This window comes from Eubalaena glacialis, chromosome 17 (genome assembly GCF_028564815.1).
Source record: "Eubalaena glacialis isolate mEubGla1 chromosome 17, mEubGla1.1.hap2.+ XY, whole genome shotgun sequence".
Lineage (NCBI taxonomy): Eukaryota > Metazoa > Chordata > Mammalia > Artiodactyla > Balaenidae > Eubalaena > Eubalaena glacialis.
The window spans coordinates 15,706,889-15,726,365 of NC_083732.1; the positions used below are offsets into that span (position 1 = coordinate 15,706,889).

The following is a 19,477-nucleotide window of genomic DNA, read 5'->3' on the forward strand; positions in this document are numbered from 1 at the left end:
TGATGTTAAAATTGCTCTGAAGCAGTATTTTTTTGGTGGAGTTTTAAATGGGAATAGATGGACGGTAAAACCAGGAACTGGGTTTCATTAAGAAAAAAAATACTGTGTGTATGGGTGAGTGTGAGTGTGTGTGTGTGTCCACCCAAAATGACAGGTTTGTGCTGATAACACTCTGTGCTTTAAGTTCCCAAAGTGAGATAATGTTGATCAGAAAAAACGTTCTTTTAAATACCAATCAGAAACGTGCAAGTGACTCAAGGACTTTAAAAAAACAAACAGAACTTCTTCTTTGTCAGTTTCTTGTATGAAGTTAGTGTAATCATATAGGTAAACACAGAAATGCCAAACAGCGCCCTCCTTCCCTGACCCTCTAAGTCCCCAGGGCCTCAGGCCTGGGATAGAAATAAATTCTGTTTATGGAGCGGGGGACCAGCCACTTAGCCACTAAGCCAAGGGGGACCTCATGAGTCACCATCTTGCCCTCTAGCATGTGTCAAGAGACCTGAGTGACAGCATCTCTGCCTGCCACTCTGAACTGCCACTAGCTCTGCATATTCTAATCTAGTAAACCTCAAAAGATTAAAACATCTACAGCTGTCAATATGCTTTTACACTACACTTTATCCAAGATATTGTTATTAACTTTCCGCTGAGCCCCCGGGTCCCCCCATGCAATGATCTTACAGCATCACAGAGTAGCTGGTGTAGAGAACTCAGCACTAACATCTAAGTTTAAGGATTCATCCTCACCAAAGGTGTTTACACAATTACGCTGTCTCCCTCATGAAGGGCACAGGGAATGGTAGCAGCTGTCCAGACATCAAAGTGAAAGACAGACAGGAAGCTGCGTGCTCAGGACCTGGAAGGAGGCCGGCTGTCCAAGCACGCCTGGTCTCGGCCCCCCGATCTGTGCTCTCCACCCCAGAGCTGCTGCTGGGTCAGCCTCCACCCGGGAGGTCCAAGGTGACGGCCAGGGGTGCTCCTCTCTCGTCTCCCCATGCACACCTACCTAGTCCCTGAAGACAGCGACACCTAAAACGTCCACTTGTAAAACAAGTTTCAAGGCCATATCAGTGAACCATTTTAAGTAGAGAGGCCTGTGCAGCTTCTTCATTTCTTAACCCATCACGACTTAAGGCAGTGCTCAGGGATGGCAGGGTTGATGAAGTCTTGGATCTTTACCCCCCCCGGTCGTTGATTCCCCAGAAAACCCCTTATGCCAAGTCATTATTGTCAGCAATAAATCATTTTCTTTTTTAAATAGGAAAATTTTAAACAGTTTGCATTTTCCCTCTGTGATGTCACTACCTCAGAGTGTCATCAAGAATGACTCTGAATATCACTTTAGCTATCCTTGATTTTCTCAGGAAATGAATTTTTCACGTAAGAACAACAGATAACGCAACCTATTATTTCAGTTTTGCACTTATATTTGATGGTTCCGCTCTACCAACATCAAGGCCAACTTTACCTCCCCTCTACTCTCCATTTCCCCTTAAATACTTTTTATACCGACGGTCTAAGAAATTCTTCAACGTTAAGCAGAAGTCGTGACTGAGAATAAAGAGAGGTAGAATGATCTTCATTGAGTCTGAAAACCAGTCAGACTCTGCTCTTAAAAAGGGAAAGGCAAGTAAAAAATAATTAAGTCTGTCCTGACAAAGCCCACTTTTGAGGAAGTGATTATCTCCAATTTAGGTATCTTCTAATAACAGGGGTCAGTAAACCCCAGCTGGCCTGCGGGCTAAATCCTGCCCACCACCTGTTTTTGTATGGTCCATGCACCAAGAATGGACTTACATTTTCTAATAATTGAAAAAAAAAACCAAAAGAAGAGTATCTTGTGACACGCGAAAATTGTATAAAATTCAAGTATCAGTTTGACTGAAACACAGCACGCTCGTTTGTTCCTGTGTAGTGTCTAGGGCTGTGTCTGCAAGCCAGGGGTGGAACTAAATAGCTGTGGCAGACAGTGTGTGGCCTGCAAAGCCTGAAATATCAAACACTCGACCCTTTACAAGATAAAAGTCAGCTCTATAACGACGTCACTCTTTGCTAGACAGAGTGTTTGGAACACGCGGCCTCAGTGAGAATTAACTCTGTTTCAAAGCAAGAACAAAGGAGAAGACTTATTTTTATCCAGTCACCTGAGGCCTCAGAAGGCCCCTGTGGAGAAATCCCTGATGGCTACGGATTAGTACACTGGGGAGGACACAGGACAAAACTTACCTGGTCACCGGGCTCAAAGCTCATCTCCTCCTTCTCAGTTTTCATGGTGATTAATTTCGTGTTACTGGCAGGGTCTGTCTTACTGTCCAGTCGCTCCAGTTTGGGGGTGATTTCCGGTAAACCGATATCTTTAGTATCATCTTTATCGAGCAGGTAGCGAAGTAGTGCATTCTCTTTCTTCTTGGGGCTCACTGGCTCCTGCTTAATAGTCACCTCGGACCCAGGAGCTGTGCTGCTGGCCTCCTGGTTCAGCTCTTTGCCCGTGGCTTCCGCTGTCAGCTTCGCCAAGTCCACGGGGGAACTGCTGTCCTGCAGGAGTCTGTGCAAAATCTTATGCTTCTCCTTGAGCGAGGTTCCGTGCGTCGACCCAGAGCCAGGCAAGCTGCCCGTGGAGTCCTTGCTGGTGTCCGACAGAGCGCCAGGCAAGGGCGAAGGCTCCGTCTGGTCGGATTTGGTGGTTAGCAGCTGCAGGAGTTTGGTCTGCCCCTTGCCGTCATGCAGTCTGCCCTGCCCGTCGGGCCTCTCGCCGCCCCCGGCCTCGCCGGCACCCCTCTGCTCCCCCGGGGGGCAGCTGCTCTCTGCTGGCCCGGCTGGACCTTCCGAGGGCTCCCCGTAAAGTCCGAAACAGTCTTTGGAGTCTAAGCTTCCCATCTTGCCGAGCGGGGGAGGATTCATATTCACCGGGGAGTTTTGCAAGTTGCCCATTTTGAGGTCCGGTGAAGCCAGCGACGAGCCCAGCGAGACCCCGTGCCCCTCGCTGAGGGCCTGCAGCGCGTTGAGGGAACTGTTGGTGTAGCTATGGCTATTTCCTGTGCTGCTGCAAACTCCCACGGGGGAATGCAAGCTTCCTGCGGGGGAAAACTGACTGGGGGGAATTCGAGGGCTTCCGGCCACGCCAGGGCTCATGCGATGCCTCGGTGAGAGCATGGAGCTGGGCTGTCCTGGATTCAGGCCCGGGCTGCCTTGTGAGGGGCTGTTCATTTTGAGTGCATAGTTACTACCCTGAGGAGTGGCTGCCGGCATGCTCGACACGTGGTTCATTCCCCCGGAACCACCGCACCTGCCCATGGGCATGCCCATTTGTTCCTTTGGGCCGTTCATGGGGAAATTTATATTGCTACTTAGGGTCATGTCCTGACCGGGGTTCCCACTGCACATGGCCTGATGGGCAGGGCTGCTAGAGCTAATTGGATTCAATGGCTTCCCCATCGCTTGTCCAGTCAGATCCGGATTCATTACACACACATTCTGCTCTCTGTAGGATGAGGAAAGAAATATAAGATAAAAGGGAAGACACTGAGCAAGTTGTTATTAATTTTCGAAAATGAGATCGCCTCAATTCTTTAAAAGAACGAACGACGTGGAAGGAAAGGATAATACTTTGATGAAACAATCTGCAATTACGGGCAAGACTGAACATGCAGCGTTTTGGACCAAGAGGGATGTTTTTCAGTCCACTCATTAAGACGTCTGTGGTTTCACAGAGGAAGCTGTGTTTAAATTTGACTACTACTGGGCTTCCCTGGTGGCGCAGTGGTTCAGAATCTGCCTGCCAATGCAGGGGACACGGGTTCGAACCCTGGTCTGGGAGGATCCTACATGCTGCGGAGCAACTAGGCCCGTGAGCCACAACTACCGAGCCTGCGCGTCTGGAGCCTGTGCTCCGCAACGAGAGGCCACGATAGTGAGAGGCCCGCGCACCGCGATGAAGAGTGGCCCCCGCTTGCCGCAACTAGAGAAAGCCCTCGCACAGAAACGAAGACCCAACACAGCCTAAAATAAATAAATAATAATTAAAGGCGCTAATAATTTAAAAAAAAAAAAAAAATTTTGACTACTACCATACTGAAATTATAGTCGCTAGACAAGACATTAGCGGGCCTCCAATTACATAACATACCTTTCTCATTAAACGGTACGTTATCACGAATAACTGAGAGCTTGTACTGTCTGAAAGAAACGACCCAAACAAGTATAGCTGCCTTCAATTACCTGCCAGATTACAATTCCTAACAACAGACCGATCTGTGAGCCTGGAGCTTGGTGTGTGTGCTACTTGGCTCAAGATGAAGAGTAAACCTAAGAGGGAAAAAAACTTGCCCCTAACTCTTCGAAACTCTGCAAGTTTTAGAGCCAATAAAGTTACCAAAACTGTTTAGAATTAGATTACCTGTCTAACAGATCCCCCGCCTGGGTCCCCCTGGAAGGCAAAGCAAGAGCCTCTCAGGCCACATGGAAGGAACTGCAGATCGTCCCGAGTCTGTGATCTTATTCCCCAACTCGCAGGCAACCCTACTCCGCTCCTGGTCTCAAAGCAGGTTTGCTGAGCTGGATGATTTTCCAAGCCCTATGAGCTTTAATTTACAGCTTGGCAGTCACTTGTGAGTTACCAAACGTGTTCACAAATCCAAACAAAACAGGTTTCACAAATTGTCAAACACCAGCTTTCAGTGAGGGGGGTGAAATGTGGCGCATCTGTAATCACTTTCAAATTGTTTCAGTTTGAGGTCGGATTTATTAACAGTTGGCAAACAGGGCTGCTTGATTTTTTTATTCGTAAAAAGAAAATAAATAATTGAGAAATGTAATAAAAGAGAACTTCAGAGCAACTTTAGATATCTGCTGATGGCACCTCATAAAGTCTTACGTAGCACACATGTAAATATTTACATAACTTGAAATACAATCATTTCCCTAAATTGGTGCTCTAAAACTATATGGTTTATGACACTTACTTTAAAATCAACATTCAATTTTCCTTATTTTTATTTTTTATGGAAATGTTCACTACCCTTCAGTTTAAAGTCTAATGTCAAAAAGTTAATTTAAACCTGAGAATAACAATCTAAAGTATTCCTTCTAAGTCTACGTATATTTGAAAGTTTTAGATTTAAACACACAGGAGCAGAAGTCATTCTATATTCCTGCCCTGCATGTATCACCGCTGGGAACTGATCAATTCTCTTCTCTGATGTAACAGGCAGTCAGTCATGTCAGAGCAAAGTTAGTGCTAGTCTATGTCCTTCCAGCTGGGTTTTAAGATTCACTAGTATTGGGACTTCCCTGGCAGTCCACTGGTTAGGACTCCGTGGTTTCACTGCCGAGGGCCCAGGTCCGATCCCTGGCTGGGGAACTAAGATCCCACAAGCCGCGTGGCACGGCCTACGTAAAATAAAATAAAACAAAATAAAATAAAATAAAATTCACTAATATTAAGGCTAAAATTCAAAGTGTAGCCCTACTTTGAATTTCAGTATCGGGAGTTGTCTTTTAGCCAACAGTTAATAACAATTTAATTTTAACTTAATTTGTATTTTACATGCCTGGGGTTGGTCAACAGAAATGTCTACCAAACCTGACAAGCTCTGGGACGATTTCCTGCTTTTGGAACCTCTCCTCCTGACTTGGGAAGGGCAGGTGGTGCCCCAGAACAAGGCTTACCTGTGCAGCATGTGTAAAGATATCACGAGCTGAGGTTCGTTAGTAGTCTGAGAGCGGATGAGCTTGCTTTTCGTTTGTGCAGCCACGAGAGTGCCGTCGGACAAGGAGAAACGATAGATCTGACTGAAGGCCAGTCCCTGTCTCAGCACTGCGGGCAAGCAAGGAAGCAGAACGCATGTTTAGAAACAGAATCAGAAGGTGAGGGCAGGACAAGACATAATAACAGTAATAAACTTCGTTAAGTGTATTATTTTCCTACCAGCAGGTTAAACAGAATTCTAAGTAATATTTCATGACATTAGAACATTATACATTTTTAAAAGCACATTTATCTTTCATTCAAAGTACCGATAAATTCAATATACTGTTTTGTTCTTTTTTTTCCCCGCAAATGAAGCTTGGACCCTCAAACTACGTTCTTTTTAAAATCTTCAGTATCACAGCAAAACAGAGTGTAAACAATTTATTAGCTCAAAGCAAGCTTTACAATGATTTGTCTAAAATGTTAGGAAACAATGCAATGCATAAACATGATACCTCTAAAGGGTACAATTTGCCTTTAATTTCTCTTCAAACGAATACAGTAGTAAATGTTACAGTAAAACTTATGCCATCGAATATATTCTCTGAATATTCATCTTGAAGTTACGTACTGTTTACTCCATTATCTCACACTACTATTCCCCAATTCTGTTTCTCGGTGTGTAAGAAGTATTATTTCTGTGGTCAGGGTAACAGGAAGTAAAAGATAAACAATCACAGGAATCTTTTCAGAGAAAAAAAGGCTAAATGGAAAACTGAAGTAATAAAAGTACAAATCTTAGTGACATGGAATTGGCTTAATGTCTGGATAAAGAGTCAGGCGTTTCCATTTTCAAGACTACAGCAGAAAATATAACACTAGGTTAAAATAATTTCTCTTAAAATTTCAGATTTATCTTTAAAACAACTGTATTTTAAAATTGTCAAATACTGCATATTAAAAAAGAACACTTCAATTCAGAAAAAAAGGAGCCATACAGTTTAGTTACCTTCTAAACCATTTTAAGACGACTACCATTTTCTACCACATAATCCTCAGCACAAATTTTGCGGGCTGACTAGTTAGTCCCAAAGTGGCCAAGCACATTCATCATTCCACAAAATTACCACAAAATTAGAGAGAGAGAGAGACAGACAGACAGACAGACAGACAGTCAGACAGAGGTCGGTGCTGACACACAACGTGGATTCAGATTTTTTGGTAAAATTTCACTTTGAGCAATTTCCCTGATGAACACCCCTGCAGTTCCAGGTATTTAGGGACATGCAGTATTTAGGTATTACTTTCTGCCACCAACTGCTGCATGATTTCTCTGAAGTGGCAGTACTGGAAATGAATTACTGTACATACATGTATCTTGCTTTGTACACTAAGTATGCCACTAAAAGGTGGCATAAATACCATTTTTATAATAGGACCCGTATTTCCGATGGCTTGTAATTTCAGAATTTTATCCAACCTTGGCTGTGATCCCTCAAGATTTTCCATTTCCATTTGGTCTATATCAAACACCTCTGCTGAGTAGATTTGTGTCAGCAAGCCCCTGAACGCATTCAGGAAGCTCCTCCATGTAAACAAAGCCTTCCAGTAGATTTTTATTCAATGCAAATGGTTACCTTCAATCTGACTTATTTCACACATTTGGATGAAATGTGTTTTACGCATTGCGGGGTTTCCTTTCAGTGGGTCCCACCTGTTTAAACCTAGCAGAGTGCCTAGTACATCTGCGTAAACCCTTTTGTAAGGAATCACGAAGCCACAGGATTAAATGCGGGGCATTGCTACTCAGGGCCCAAGGACACTGAACACGGCTGCTGATGGAGATTTCTTATTCTTTGTCACTATTCTTTTTATTTTAAACCAGATCTAGCGAAATGGCAGGTTAATTATTGATTTCTGTCAAATGTAGCATCTTTATTTCCTCTTACTCTTTCCCACTTACAGAAAAATGCTGGAAGACACAAGTTGTTGGATTATGTGCTTATTTATTTCTAAGAAATAAGGATGAAGAAGATAAACAGGATGAATAAGATGAGGGAAAAATAAGGGAATGGAAAGAGAGGTCATTTACCATGACTTGTACTTTTTCATAATCAATCTTAAAAGCATAAAGTTTAAACATACAAACACTCTTGGTAAATGCCAAGGTCATGGATGCACGTTAAACGGAAGATGACCAACTAAAACTTGATATTCAATAATGAGTTACAAATTTTTTCTGCAAAAATGCAGACGATTTGCCAAACTGAGTTATTAGGCACAGGGCCCCCGTCCCTCACAGGCAGCGTGGCCCCCACAGAATCCACGCCCATAACCAAGTGCCCCTGCCAGGACATGCAGGGTCCACGAGAGGAGAGTCAGAAGACCAGAAGGAAAAAGTGTCTCCCTCCCCCATGGAGTCCTGCTAAAGAAAGGAATGTTTTCTTTGTTCTCACCAATTTAACAAAAACCCAGAATGCACTTGAGAAAAAGTGATGCTGCAGAAAGAACCATGGGAGCAGCGCGGTGGTGAAGTGATGGCCAGGATGGGCCCCAGATCCAGCTCCGGAGCTGACACTTTTTAAATTAAAAAAAAAAAATTTATTTATTTATTTGGTTGCCCTGGGTCTCAGTTGCGGCAGGTGGGCTGCTTAGTTGCGGCTCACGGGCTCCTTAGTTGCAGCACACGGGCTCCTTAGTTGTGGCATGCAAACTCTTAGTTGCAGCATGCATGTGGGATCTAGTTCCCTGACCAGGGATCGAACCCGGGCCCCCTGCACTGGGAGCACAGAGTCGTAACCACTGTGCCACCAGGGAAGTCCCAGGAGCTGACACTTTCTAATCGAAGGCTCCCGAGGCCATGTCACCTGTGTCAGCTCCCCACTGACAGCACAAGAGTCACACGCCCACTTCCTAGGTGGGCTGTGGCGGTCAAGGGGCTCACGGAAAGAGGGACAATGCCAGGCAAAGGCCAGGTGCTCAAGGAGGGCCGAGTCTTGGGTTTAGTTCCAGGTGTCCTATTAACTAACTGTGCGACCTCAGACAAGTCACTTTATCTCTTTCTAGAAACATCTGGGCAGTCTTCAGTGGTCGTCATCCGGAAGGAGGGCTTGGGATCCCACTGTCGCCTCTAACAGGAATTCACCTGCTCTTGCAAATTTCCTTTCATTCTTATTTCCACAGTGTCCTTACGATTCAGATGGTATTTCTTTTGCTATTAGAGGGGACCTCAGTACGTTGTTTTACACATCTAGAAGCCGTAGCATCAAAGACAATGATCTCTTTCCCTTTCCTTTCATCTGTCTTTGTGAGATTATCATGCCCAATTCGATTTCCTTCATCACACTCTTAGCCTTACAGGTTCTCCTATTCAATTTCCCTTCAGACGGTGACAATTCTGGGCAAGACGATGCAAGCACATACGAACCCAAAGAGTCACCAGATCCAAGTCCCCGGAGGTGGATTCAGCAGTCACTGTTTCCGAGAAAGCTCTCATAAAAAGCAGTAGTTTAGCAAGATGAACTTCAAGAAAAGTACCATTTAGAGATGGTTACCTTCATGGTGATGCCTCTTAGCATAAGACACAGACTCCCCTTCGTGTTGCGCGTGGAACTTCTGGATGCACCTCCTCACCAGGTCCTCCCAGCCTGGCTTCATGGCTGCCCGCATGGTGCTAGTGTCCAGGGACGTGATCTTGCCTAGTAAATAACAGCAAGCATTATACCTACGTACTGATCTATTCTTTATAGAAATAAGTACACCTTAAAAAGGTAAAAATTTATTTATTTGGAATAGGTAGCACAAGTGCATGGACCAAAAGGGTAGACAGTGAAAAGGAGTCCCTCCCCCCCGCCCCCGTCTCCAGCTCCTCCACGCTTCTGCCCCAGCAGCAGCCACTACTACCAGCTTCTTCATAATTTTCTAGACCCATTCCTTGCATTTACAAACATGTAGGTATTCTAGAAGGATTTCTTTGGCAAGAAAATTTACCTTGGAGATCTTGGCGAGTAGTGAAACTTTCTGATGAGGGAAGAACTGGTCTCTCCTTCATGGGGACTCTTCTAGCCACACAAATCAAGCAGGACTGCAAATCTTCAATCACATACATTGATGGTTATCATATCAGGCTTTTTTAGTGTTTCAAACAAGATCAAATGCATTTCTGACAGCACAACCTTGCAGATCAATAAGGGAGAGAGCGACGAAACACTATGTACCCAGGCTCCTCCCCTGAAGTGGGAAGCAGCTGGGGGCGGATGAGCTCGGGGAGCTGAGGATAAACCGCTGAAGCCACACGACACACGTGATAAAAGCACATCCACCATACCGGAGTCAACCATCTGAAACCATCTCCCCAGTGGTGGAAAAGAATGGAATCCTTTCTTATTAACTGGCTGATAGTAACAGCCAGCTGAATTCATAAGAAAGCACACAAATGATGAAAACTAAAAGCTGATACTCTGTCAAGGGTTTGCTCCTTGAGTTTTAGGTTCACCAAGATACAGGAGAACTAGATATACCTTCTACCCAACTATGTCAATGCTCCTACAGTGGCAATATGCAATTTAAAACGAAGTATATAAACAGAGTCTAGACTCAGATTCGGAGAACAAATCCTAGAAAATGCAGTGTGTGCCAAGTTTAGAGTCTTGGCCACGGCTAGGTTCTCACACAGCTCTAAGCATTTATTCCTTACCCCGCTTCAACTGTTTTATGTGTCTGTGTTCACTTCTGGAGAACAGGGAGGATGTGTTTTATCCTGTAACGTGCAGAGCACATTGCAAGCCCTTTCAACTTCAAACATGCTGGGGAAAAGGCTGACTTAAAAAGTCTCTTCATATCTTATGTCGCTGATTTATGATTGTTCACCTTTAAATTCGGGAAAGAAGTTCTTTAAATATATCCAGTAATAGTGAGTACCACAAAAATAAATGTAATCCTTGTCCTCAACATTAATAAAACCTAAATTTTTGAGCACTTACTATGAGACAGACACCTTTCTAGCTGCTTTATAGGCTACTGATTCATTTAATCCTCTTAACAACGCTATGAGGCAGATACTAGCATTATCTCCATTTAACAGAGGAGAATCCAAAGCACGGAGTTTCAGTAACTTGCCCAACATCACACAAAACTTTGGGGAAGCCAGGATTTGAACGTGAGCGCACCATGCCTCAGAAACCCTACTCTTATGCTACACTGTGTAAACATTCGGAATCAGATTTTAAATGTACAAAAATGTTAAAATAAATATATAGCACAAAATCATAAGTCAGCTCAGCTGTAGAATACGGCTTTAGAATATTATCACAGATGGACGTATTAGCAACACTTACTCTGTTGCATACAGGAGAATAAAATCGCTTGACATTCCGTATCTATGTAAAAACTTAATTTTGAAAGCTATGTATCATCTGTGACAGCTCTATTAACTTCCTTTCCAATAAAATTTCAATTAAAAATTACTTACATATTTTTTAAAAAGAGGATTAAATATCTAGTATTGAATGCCAATCATGGCTCAGGCATGTTCACTTAATCCTTATTACGCTGTGATACTGGAATTGTTGACTTCACTGGTTAAGAGAGTACACGGGTGTTCGGAGGTCGAGAAGGTTTTGCCCAAAGTCAGAGCTGGTAAGCGGCTGATTTAGGAGCTGGCCTGCCTGATTACAAAGCCCACAGTGTTTCCACTGACTGATGGTCCCCGGCTCCCCCGCTTCTGCTACACGTGCAGAACGCGTTCTTCAGCACCGTCCCATGTCACAGACAGTGACACGCAGCAGTGTGGAGTGGCTTGCTCGGAGGGCGTAGGGGGTGGAAACTACGTCAGCACCTCTTTAAAGGTAAAAGCCTATGAGCTCACAGTCTGGAACCCTTCTCCCAATCCCCACTCCCGTCTCCATCCTCTCCTATCCTGGACGCAGCATCCATAGACAAACCATATGAAATCCATTAATCCCTTGGAAGTATATGAAAGATGTTATTTGTACCATGTGTGTTTTTCCAGGGCGTGGCTCGGAGCTTGCTATATAGACATTCAGAGGAGCCTAGGATCCCCGAGAGGTTCAACACTAGTGGACGTGCTCCAGCAGGGTAGCTACTGGCCACATGGGGCTATTTAAATGAAAACTTAATAAAACAGACAATTTGGTCCCCAACTGCATTACTGATATTTCAAATGCTCAGTAGCCACATGTAACTAGTGGCGGCTGTGTTGGACATTGAAGACATGTAACACTGCCATCATCACAGCAAATTCTATTGGATCGTGCTGCTTTAAAGACTTAATAATTGAATTTATCACAAAAATTGTTAAGTAGGTGAAAAGAACAAAGAAACTGCCTCTACATTTTTCTTTGTGTGGCCTCTAATTTCAGATTATTAAGTGTGAAAGAAGTAGCACAGGAATACATGATGTAACATATCCCAGAGATGCGGCCCCTACCTTCTCCTTCTTCTTTGATGGACTTTGGTTGAGAGACAGCAAAGCACTGCATAGTTTCATATTTCTGATGTACTTCCTGGTTTTCATGACCTTCCTCTTCTGAATCAGGTAAAGGTTTTACCAGCATCCGACAATTGAAAGTATGGCTGTTCCGCCTGGGAGGTTCGCCAGACCAAGCTCCCCCGTTCACTGAGCAAAAGGCAAAAGCAACCCGACAGTGTAAAGAAACTAGCGTCAGACTGGCTTCTGCCTAATTATCAGAACGATGTAGGAAACATATGGTTATCTTACTTTTATATAGTGCTTATACTTTTCTAAGTAATTTCAAAATCTAAAGGGGCAAAATTATTGGGTTAATTCTTGGGAATTTCAAATGTCTTTTACACACTTCTTACTCTTCACCATGACTCTTTCCCTTCAAGTGCAGGCCCTGATTACTGACCAGCCCCTTCTTACCCATCTAACCAGATCTTTCACGTTGCCCAGCACAAGCCTCCCCGCCATCACCTTCCATACCCAGTCCCACATGGATATCTTTGCACCTGCTACCTTGTCTAAAAGGTCCGGCTGCCTCTATGTCTCCCATCCACATGTACTCCTGCTCTACGGCTGAGATCCTTTAGATAATTAACCAACTGCTCTAGGCATCCCACACTGCCTCTTCTTACTGACCTTTCTTTCCTAAAACTTAACTGAAATTTTACTGTATATTCTGTAACTTGGCTGTAGTTTTTTTTTTTTTTGCTTCATGCATATTTCTTCATAAGACTGAGATGATCTTGAGGATACACTGCTAATGTCATTTACTTCTTTTCAATGAAATACTACTTCACATGTCTTCTATTTTAGTATCAATACTTAGAAACATATATATTAATTCAAGAAAAAGATGAAAGAGAAGAAAGCCCTCTTTTTTGGGGGGGGAGATGCATTAGAGAAATCAAAGAGAGAAATAAAATAATGACTGATTTTGAGAATTTAAGGGTGTTTACAGATCACCAGATCAGCCTCCTCATCTACAGACGAGAAAACTGATGTGCAAAGAAATATTCAGCTTCTAGAAGAGCTGGAGTCAGAACCGACCCTACTTCTCACTTTGGTGCCCTTTTCTTTACTGTCGCTTGTGTTTTATCTAAAAGATATTAGGACCAGCAGGACGATGAAAGAGGGGACTCAGAAAAAAGGGCCAGTCATAAGACAAGCAAATGCACTCTCAGAAAGTCACTAGTTAGAAAACGCTTAAAAGGACACCTAGGTGAACACAATGCTAACCCCACAGGCACTGGGCTGTAGAGGAAGAAAGAAGGAAACAAACCCTAGAGAGAAAAAGGAAATATCAAGTGAACTACAGGAGGCTGTTTTACAAGGAGGAACCACAGCTAGCTTTATACAGACATCTGAGAAGTTTATTTTACCATCAGCATTCTTAAAAGCTTATTTACATAATGAAGACTACATAGAGTAATCAAAGAAAAAAGTTCTTGTTCACTCAGGTTAATACGTAATTTGAAAGTATAAAAAAGTACAATATAAAGTAAGGCAAAGAGCTCTTTAGACAAGTGAATTAATAATAGCGAATTAATAAGTATAGGTCTTCTGAGGAAGTCATAAAATTACTGAAGAGATTTGAAAATACTAGTTACTTGAAATAAGACATCCCACTTTCTTGTTCATTTACTAGAGAATATAATGGAAGAACCTCACACGTATACTTTGTATTACTGCTGCAGTCACTCTGAACAAAGGGTTGTCCTATTAAAGAAAAGCTAGCCACAATGGAATGTGAAAGGACCTTTTCCTATTTACCATGGTAACAATGAGACCAGCTAGCATAAACAGTTTTAAGAAAAGGAACAGAAATACTTGCTAACTCAGGACTTGACCTTATTCTCTACTAAAATATGCACTCCTTTTTACCCACGAAGACATTCTCAGCAACATCAGCTTAAGTGAGAATATAAAAAAAGAGCCACTTAGTAACTGGGAACAGCAATGCTCTAGAGCAGCCACTGAGGTGGGCCCACGCTGTGAATCACCCGCTTTAAAGTACGGCCCTTCGGAATCACGGACACTCTCGGATAGCATCTCCAGGTCGAGATGAGGAAGACAGGAAGGGGAAGCAGGGAGCGGGCGTGGAGGGGCGGGGGGTGGGGGTGGGGGCCCTTGCCACCCGCAGGGCCACTGAGGAGTCCTGTGAAGCCCCAGAGCCCATTTCGGGCTCCCAGGCTGGGAGCATTCGAACCTCCACACGCCACTTGTTCCTCAGCATTTTATTTTTAGAATGTCGTATACACCCACATCATACCCTTCACCAGCAGGACTCAAAATAAACTGAATCTCAAGCTCCTCGTGACCTTCTGCGTCTTAGGTTGTCACGGAAGAAAAGGACAAAGCAGAGCCGACGGGCACTGGATTGGGCGGGAGGCAATCGGCAGCCTCTTAAAAAACAACCAAATAAATCCCATGAAAACAGTTGCCATGTGCCTACTCTCCAACTGCATTATTTTTACTTACTTGAAATATAGGGTCAAAACGATCATTCATTCAAGACCAGTACCTACAGATGTCCTTTTCTGCCTGACCTTGAAGCTTACGCAGTTAACACAAGCATCTCTAAAAAATTACCCAGTTACTCTTATCCCCAGCGGACAGAATATAGTTCTGTTTTCTGCCCTCTGGCCAAGACACTGTGCGTGTGGGCAGGGGCTGAGGAGAGACCCAGGAGACACTCATTTACCTATGGACTTTGGCAGCAGGTTTTTGACGAATTCAGTGTGGTCCCCAACATGCAGGATGCTATATACGCTTTTGTTCATCAGCTCTTCCTGGTTATACCTTAGGTACTGTGTCACATTCTCTGAAACAAACACAACGTTGCCTTCCAGGTTCACTACAAAGAAGAACCCATCAAGGGCCTAAGGGAAGAGGCACAAATTGTGTTAGAAAGGAGGCAGCATAAAATCACATCCGACTGCTAAGAAGGGAGTGGCCCCTTTAAGGGAGACATAATTCACGTGTGGAGAGAAGAGTGATCTCTCTGGCACCACTCCTATCATTCAGAAACAGTTAACACATTTTCTCTTGCTGAAATGAGTCCATCTTAGTAAGTGGGAGAGAGACTACATCAGGGTTTCTTGTCACAAACTAAATGACAAACACTCACTCTGTTAATTCATCAGGAGATAATTACTGCCACGTAAAAGTATACAGGCATTTATTTGCATTTCCAAATGAGATTGATGTACTCCATAGGGCCGAGAACAACTTTTATGCTAGTGATCCAATACAGAGTCATTTTTTTGTACATTTCCTCATGGAATACAATGGGAAGGAGAGGTCATTGATAATTTTCCCTCAGTTTAAGGATAAATGCCAAGGAAAAAAATCAGAAAATTTTACTACCTTTAAAGCTTCCAAGGCTTAAGCGAAAATCATCGAAGGTGATCTCAGACCTTTTAAGGAACGCCAATCCTTTATTGTTTGGTGTAAATGGGGAAAGAGTCTGGGAGGTGTGTCTCTGATGTGACAAACTAGTCTTCCTGGGGACCTCAGGCTGAGATATAGCCAGCACTGTCCTGAGACTACACAGGGCCTTGAGGTTTAGGTTTGTAACAGGGAGGACTGGAAAGTTAACTAATCACGCCTGGCTCTATTACTTGTTCTCCAAGTTGTCAAGATGCAGGTTCCTAAATCACCCAGATAGCAGTAGCATTTTTCCTGTGATGGGTGCATAGCTCACTTTGCTGTCATTCCAAAACAGATTAGGGAAGGAGATGAAGGACCTAGGATCATTTCAGGAAATCAAGAGGATAATAATAGATATAGACACGTTTACTGAGCCTTAAACACACAGTGTCATTTTAATATTCACAATTCTGGAAGGAATGTTTTCCCTTTTCCAATTCACAGAGGAGGAAAAAAACTGAGACTCAAAGAGGTTAAGGGATTTGCCTAAGCACTTGCAACTAGTCAGCTGGGTTGCAAATCCAGGTGGATGTGACTCCGAAGGCCATGCTTTCAACCACCACGCAGCACAGTGCTCTCCAGTATTTACCCAGCCCATCTTCCTATCATGGTCGCCTGGGTGATGCAAAGCTCACTGAGCTCAGTGAGTTTCTCTTGGTTCCTCCTCCTTTTTCTTTCTGATCCTCACTTGTCAGAGCTGTTTCATGGATCAGGGGAGTGATCAGGGCTAGAAGAGGCTTGATACTGACCAGGCATTCCTTGGGCCAGGAACACGTGGACCACACAGTTCATGTCGGTTTCTTCATGCTGTGTATTTACTACTATTTTAACATGAATGTTACATGGACACACCAGTATAACAAAGTGTATGAATGGGGCATAAAGTGTTTACTTTCTCTCTAGTTTGTTTTTTCCTTAAGTTATTATTTAACAGGCTCCTATTTTGTGAGCTTTCTTTGAATATATTCCATCTTTAATTCTAGTTTCATGACAAAACTAAGCGCTCTCTCAAATTAGAACTGACCATAAGGCACCAATGAAAAGCTCTTAAAAAATATATTTAAAAAAAACACCATTTGGTTTTAAGTTTTTCTTAAATGTTCAGTCAGGTTTTCCCAATGGTATAAACAATATGCAGGGCAAAGCAAGACTATGTGTAAACAGCCTTCCACAGTATGTTGGCATCAACTGTTGGAAAGCTTGTGTGAGTGTGTGTGTGTGTGTGTGTGTGAATGTGTATGCGTGTGTGTGTGTGTTTGTGTGTGTAGGACAGGAAGTCAGTTGATTAGTTATATACCAAATGTCCTTTTAAACTCATTGCTTAAATACACATTCAACAGGGATTGTCATAATTATATTACCTGTTGTTCACTTTTGGAAGTGCACGTAGTTTCCTGCTGCTTTGTACCACGCTAAAAAGACTGACTGTGGCATAATATAACTGAAAGATGAAATTCTTTCATCTTATAAAACTGTTTGTTTTTTTAAAGCTCACTATGATATGCTCTGATGAAAAAAGCTGACATTTGGTTTTGTTGCCTAGCAACCACTATGCTATGATGTAAGCATGAGTGTGCATCTATGCCTAGAACGGCTCAACGAGAACAAGTTTTCTCCGTTTAGATTATTACATGCAAACAGGGATAAAGATGCAAATTCAAACCTTAAGTCTCTAGATTCAAAGCGTTACCTCTCACACAGTTAGCACTGAAGTCCTGCTGAACAGGTGCTTGCTCAACGCCCTGAATTCTCAGAAGACTATTTTGAAACAGTGAAAATGTGGATTTATTTGATCTTACGAGATCAGGTCCACTGATATCTAGCAATCTGATTTCTGCAATTAGTGAACTTACTCTCAAAAGGCTTGAGTCATAGCCTTGTGGTTACTGCAAGCATTTCTTTTTAGAAGCCTCAAAAATCTTCCCAAGAGTTTCCACCCTACTTTAATTTCCCCCCATATAAGGAATAAGCACAGATATATGGGCACTTCCTAATTGTAAAAATTTAGATTACCATCATTTCCAAATGAATTTTGTTTCGAGTTCTTTCATCTAATTCTAAATAAACAGCCCACCTAGTTAAGAGTTTTCTCATCTGCTTCTAAGAACCAAGTGGGAAGTAGCACTCTCTGGCCTTCCACGGCCTTGTGAATTCGGGAAAATCAGGTTAAGTGTGTTTTTGCTTTTTCTCTGAAAATTATTGTTAAATGTTTTCAAGCCAGTGATAAAAGAGATATAAGCAAGGGCCAACGTGGGGTCATTTAAAGTCTTTTGGCCAGCAAGGTCAGACCCAAGGAATGAATTCTGTCATTTCTAAATATAAAGACCGGGTCAGACAAGCTTTACATTTCTTCTGTGTCCCCCCACCCTCCGATTATATGGTAGATTTTCACAGAATTAGATTTTCTAAAAATAAAAATCATCTTATGCACCAAGCGAAAAAAAAGGGGCAATTATTGGTTATCTCTGCTTTAAAAATCCTAATTTCTTACATACGTGCAGCTGCTGCAAGATCAGTGATTCTACAGTGGCAATGCTGCAGAGCTTCTGGCCATGCGGTAATTTTCAATCCCATCATATCATCAGCGGAGTGAATTATCCTGAGAACTGACATAATTTATGTCTCAGGGCTCCTCTGCTTCTTGTTATATATTCACTGACATTTTCCCCCTCATCTTACCATAGCCTACATCTTAAATTTTAATTCTGGAATAGGTACAGCAAAGGACTTGGTGTTTAAAACTGTACCGGTTAATAAAATAAGAAAGTGGGACTTTACAAAATCTAGATAGTAGTCTGGTCATAAAACTTCCTAAAGTTAATAAAGAAAAGGCAGTTACGACAATTCATCACACTTGTGATGCTTAAGAGTTCTGCCTATTCCTTCAATTTTCGTCTTTATGAAATCAATAAACTAGTTGAAGTAACATAAATAACAGGCGTAAACCTCCTTTTTGAATTTTTGGCTGCACCATGGGGCACGCGAGACCTTAGTTCCCTGACCAGGGATGGGACCTGTGCCCCCTGCAGTGGAAGCGCACAGTCTTAACCAGTGGACTGCCCGGGAAGTCCCGAGTAAACCTCCTTTGGTCCTCAAATTTTAACCTGTATATACGGGCATATGGACATGCATATAGGAAAACCTAAGAGTTCTGGGAACGTTTCAAACCACAACAACATCACAGAGTTTAACAGGACTTGTGAGCACGGTTTTCCAAAATGAATGCTCAACTGACAGTTAAAGTTGGTCAAATTTGTATTCTAATCCACTTAATTTAATTCTGTATTATCAATTCGAAACGTATATAAGCTGGAATCCGGAGTAAAATCTAGATACATATTATTAATAGTCAGCTAAAGAGGTCAGCAGTACTTCAACTTTAAGAGGGAAAATTAAGTGTGGATTCTCCTTAAATTACATTCACTTGCAAATTAAATGGAATAATGGATAAACAACACTGTAAGATACAGAACCAAAATGAGGGTGGACTACCTCAAGCATCATAGGCCCCAGTGCATCCTTGTCGATGACACCCTGCCCGGTGGACGACACGTCTGACTTCTGCACTTCATCTACGTTGGCGGCTGCTGCTTTCTCTGCAACAAACACAAGCGTGAATTCAACAGCAGTGCTATTTCAAGGACAGAGTGACACAGAAACATTTTTATTGTAACGATTTCAAAAATCTCCAGTGGGATCAGAGCCAGCTATAAAAAAGTTAGAGTACATCCCCACCACCACTGCACGGGAGAAACTGCTGGAAGCCAGAGCCGGAACATTAACTTTTCCCCTCCAGAACCTGTGGCTCAGCCCCTTTCATGCTGCCGATAAAATGACTTTAGGGGTTTCACGCCAGTCCCTGACAAGCATTT

At 42.9% G+C, this 19,477-nt stretch overlaps 1 protein-coding gene across 3 annotated transcripts in view; it reads right to left on the minus strand.

Moving 5' to 3' along the window:
• The window catches only part of NCOA2 (nuclear receptor coactivator 2), a 266,794-nt gene that overhangs the window by 38,123 nt on the left and 209,194 nt on the right, over positions 1 to 19,477 (minus strand). For all 3 annotated transcript variants that reach the window (XM_061172244.1, XM_061172245.1, XM_061172246.1), the window contains exons 5-11: positions 19,098 to 19,201; positions 14,878 to 15,055; positions 12,141 to 12,329; positions 9,683 to 9,784; positions 9,247 to 9,390; positions 5,671 to 5,818; positions 2,230 to 3,484 (exon numbers count right to left, since the gene is read on the minus strand). In XM_061172244.1, the coding sequence (XP_061028227.1) occupies positions 2,230 to 3,484; positions 5,671 to 5,818; positions 9,247 to 9,390; positions 9,683 to 9,784; positions 12,141 to 12,329; positions 14,878 to 15,055; positions 19,098 to 19,201 (2,120 nt within the window). The remainder of the gene's footprint in view (positions 1 to 2,229; positions 3,485 to 5,670; positions 5,819 to 9,246; positions 9,391 to 9,682; positions 9,785 to 12,140; positions 12,330 to 14,877; positions 15,056 to 19,097; positions 19,202 to 19,477) is intronic.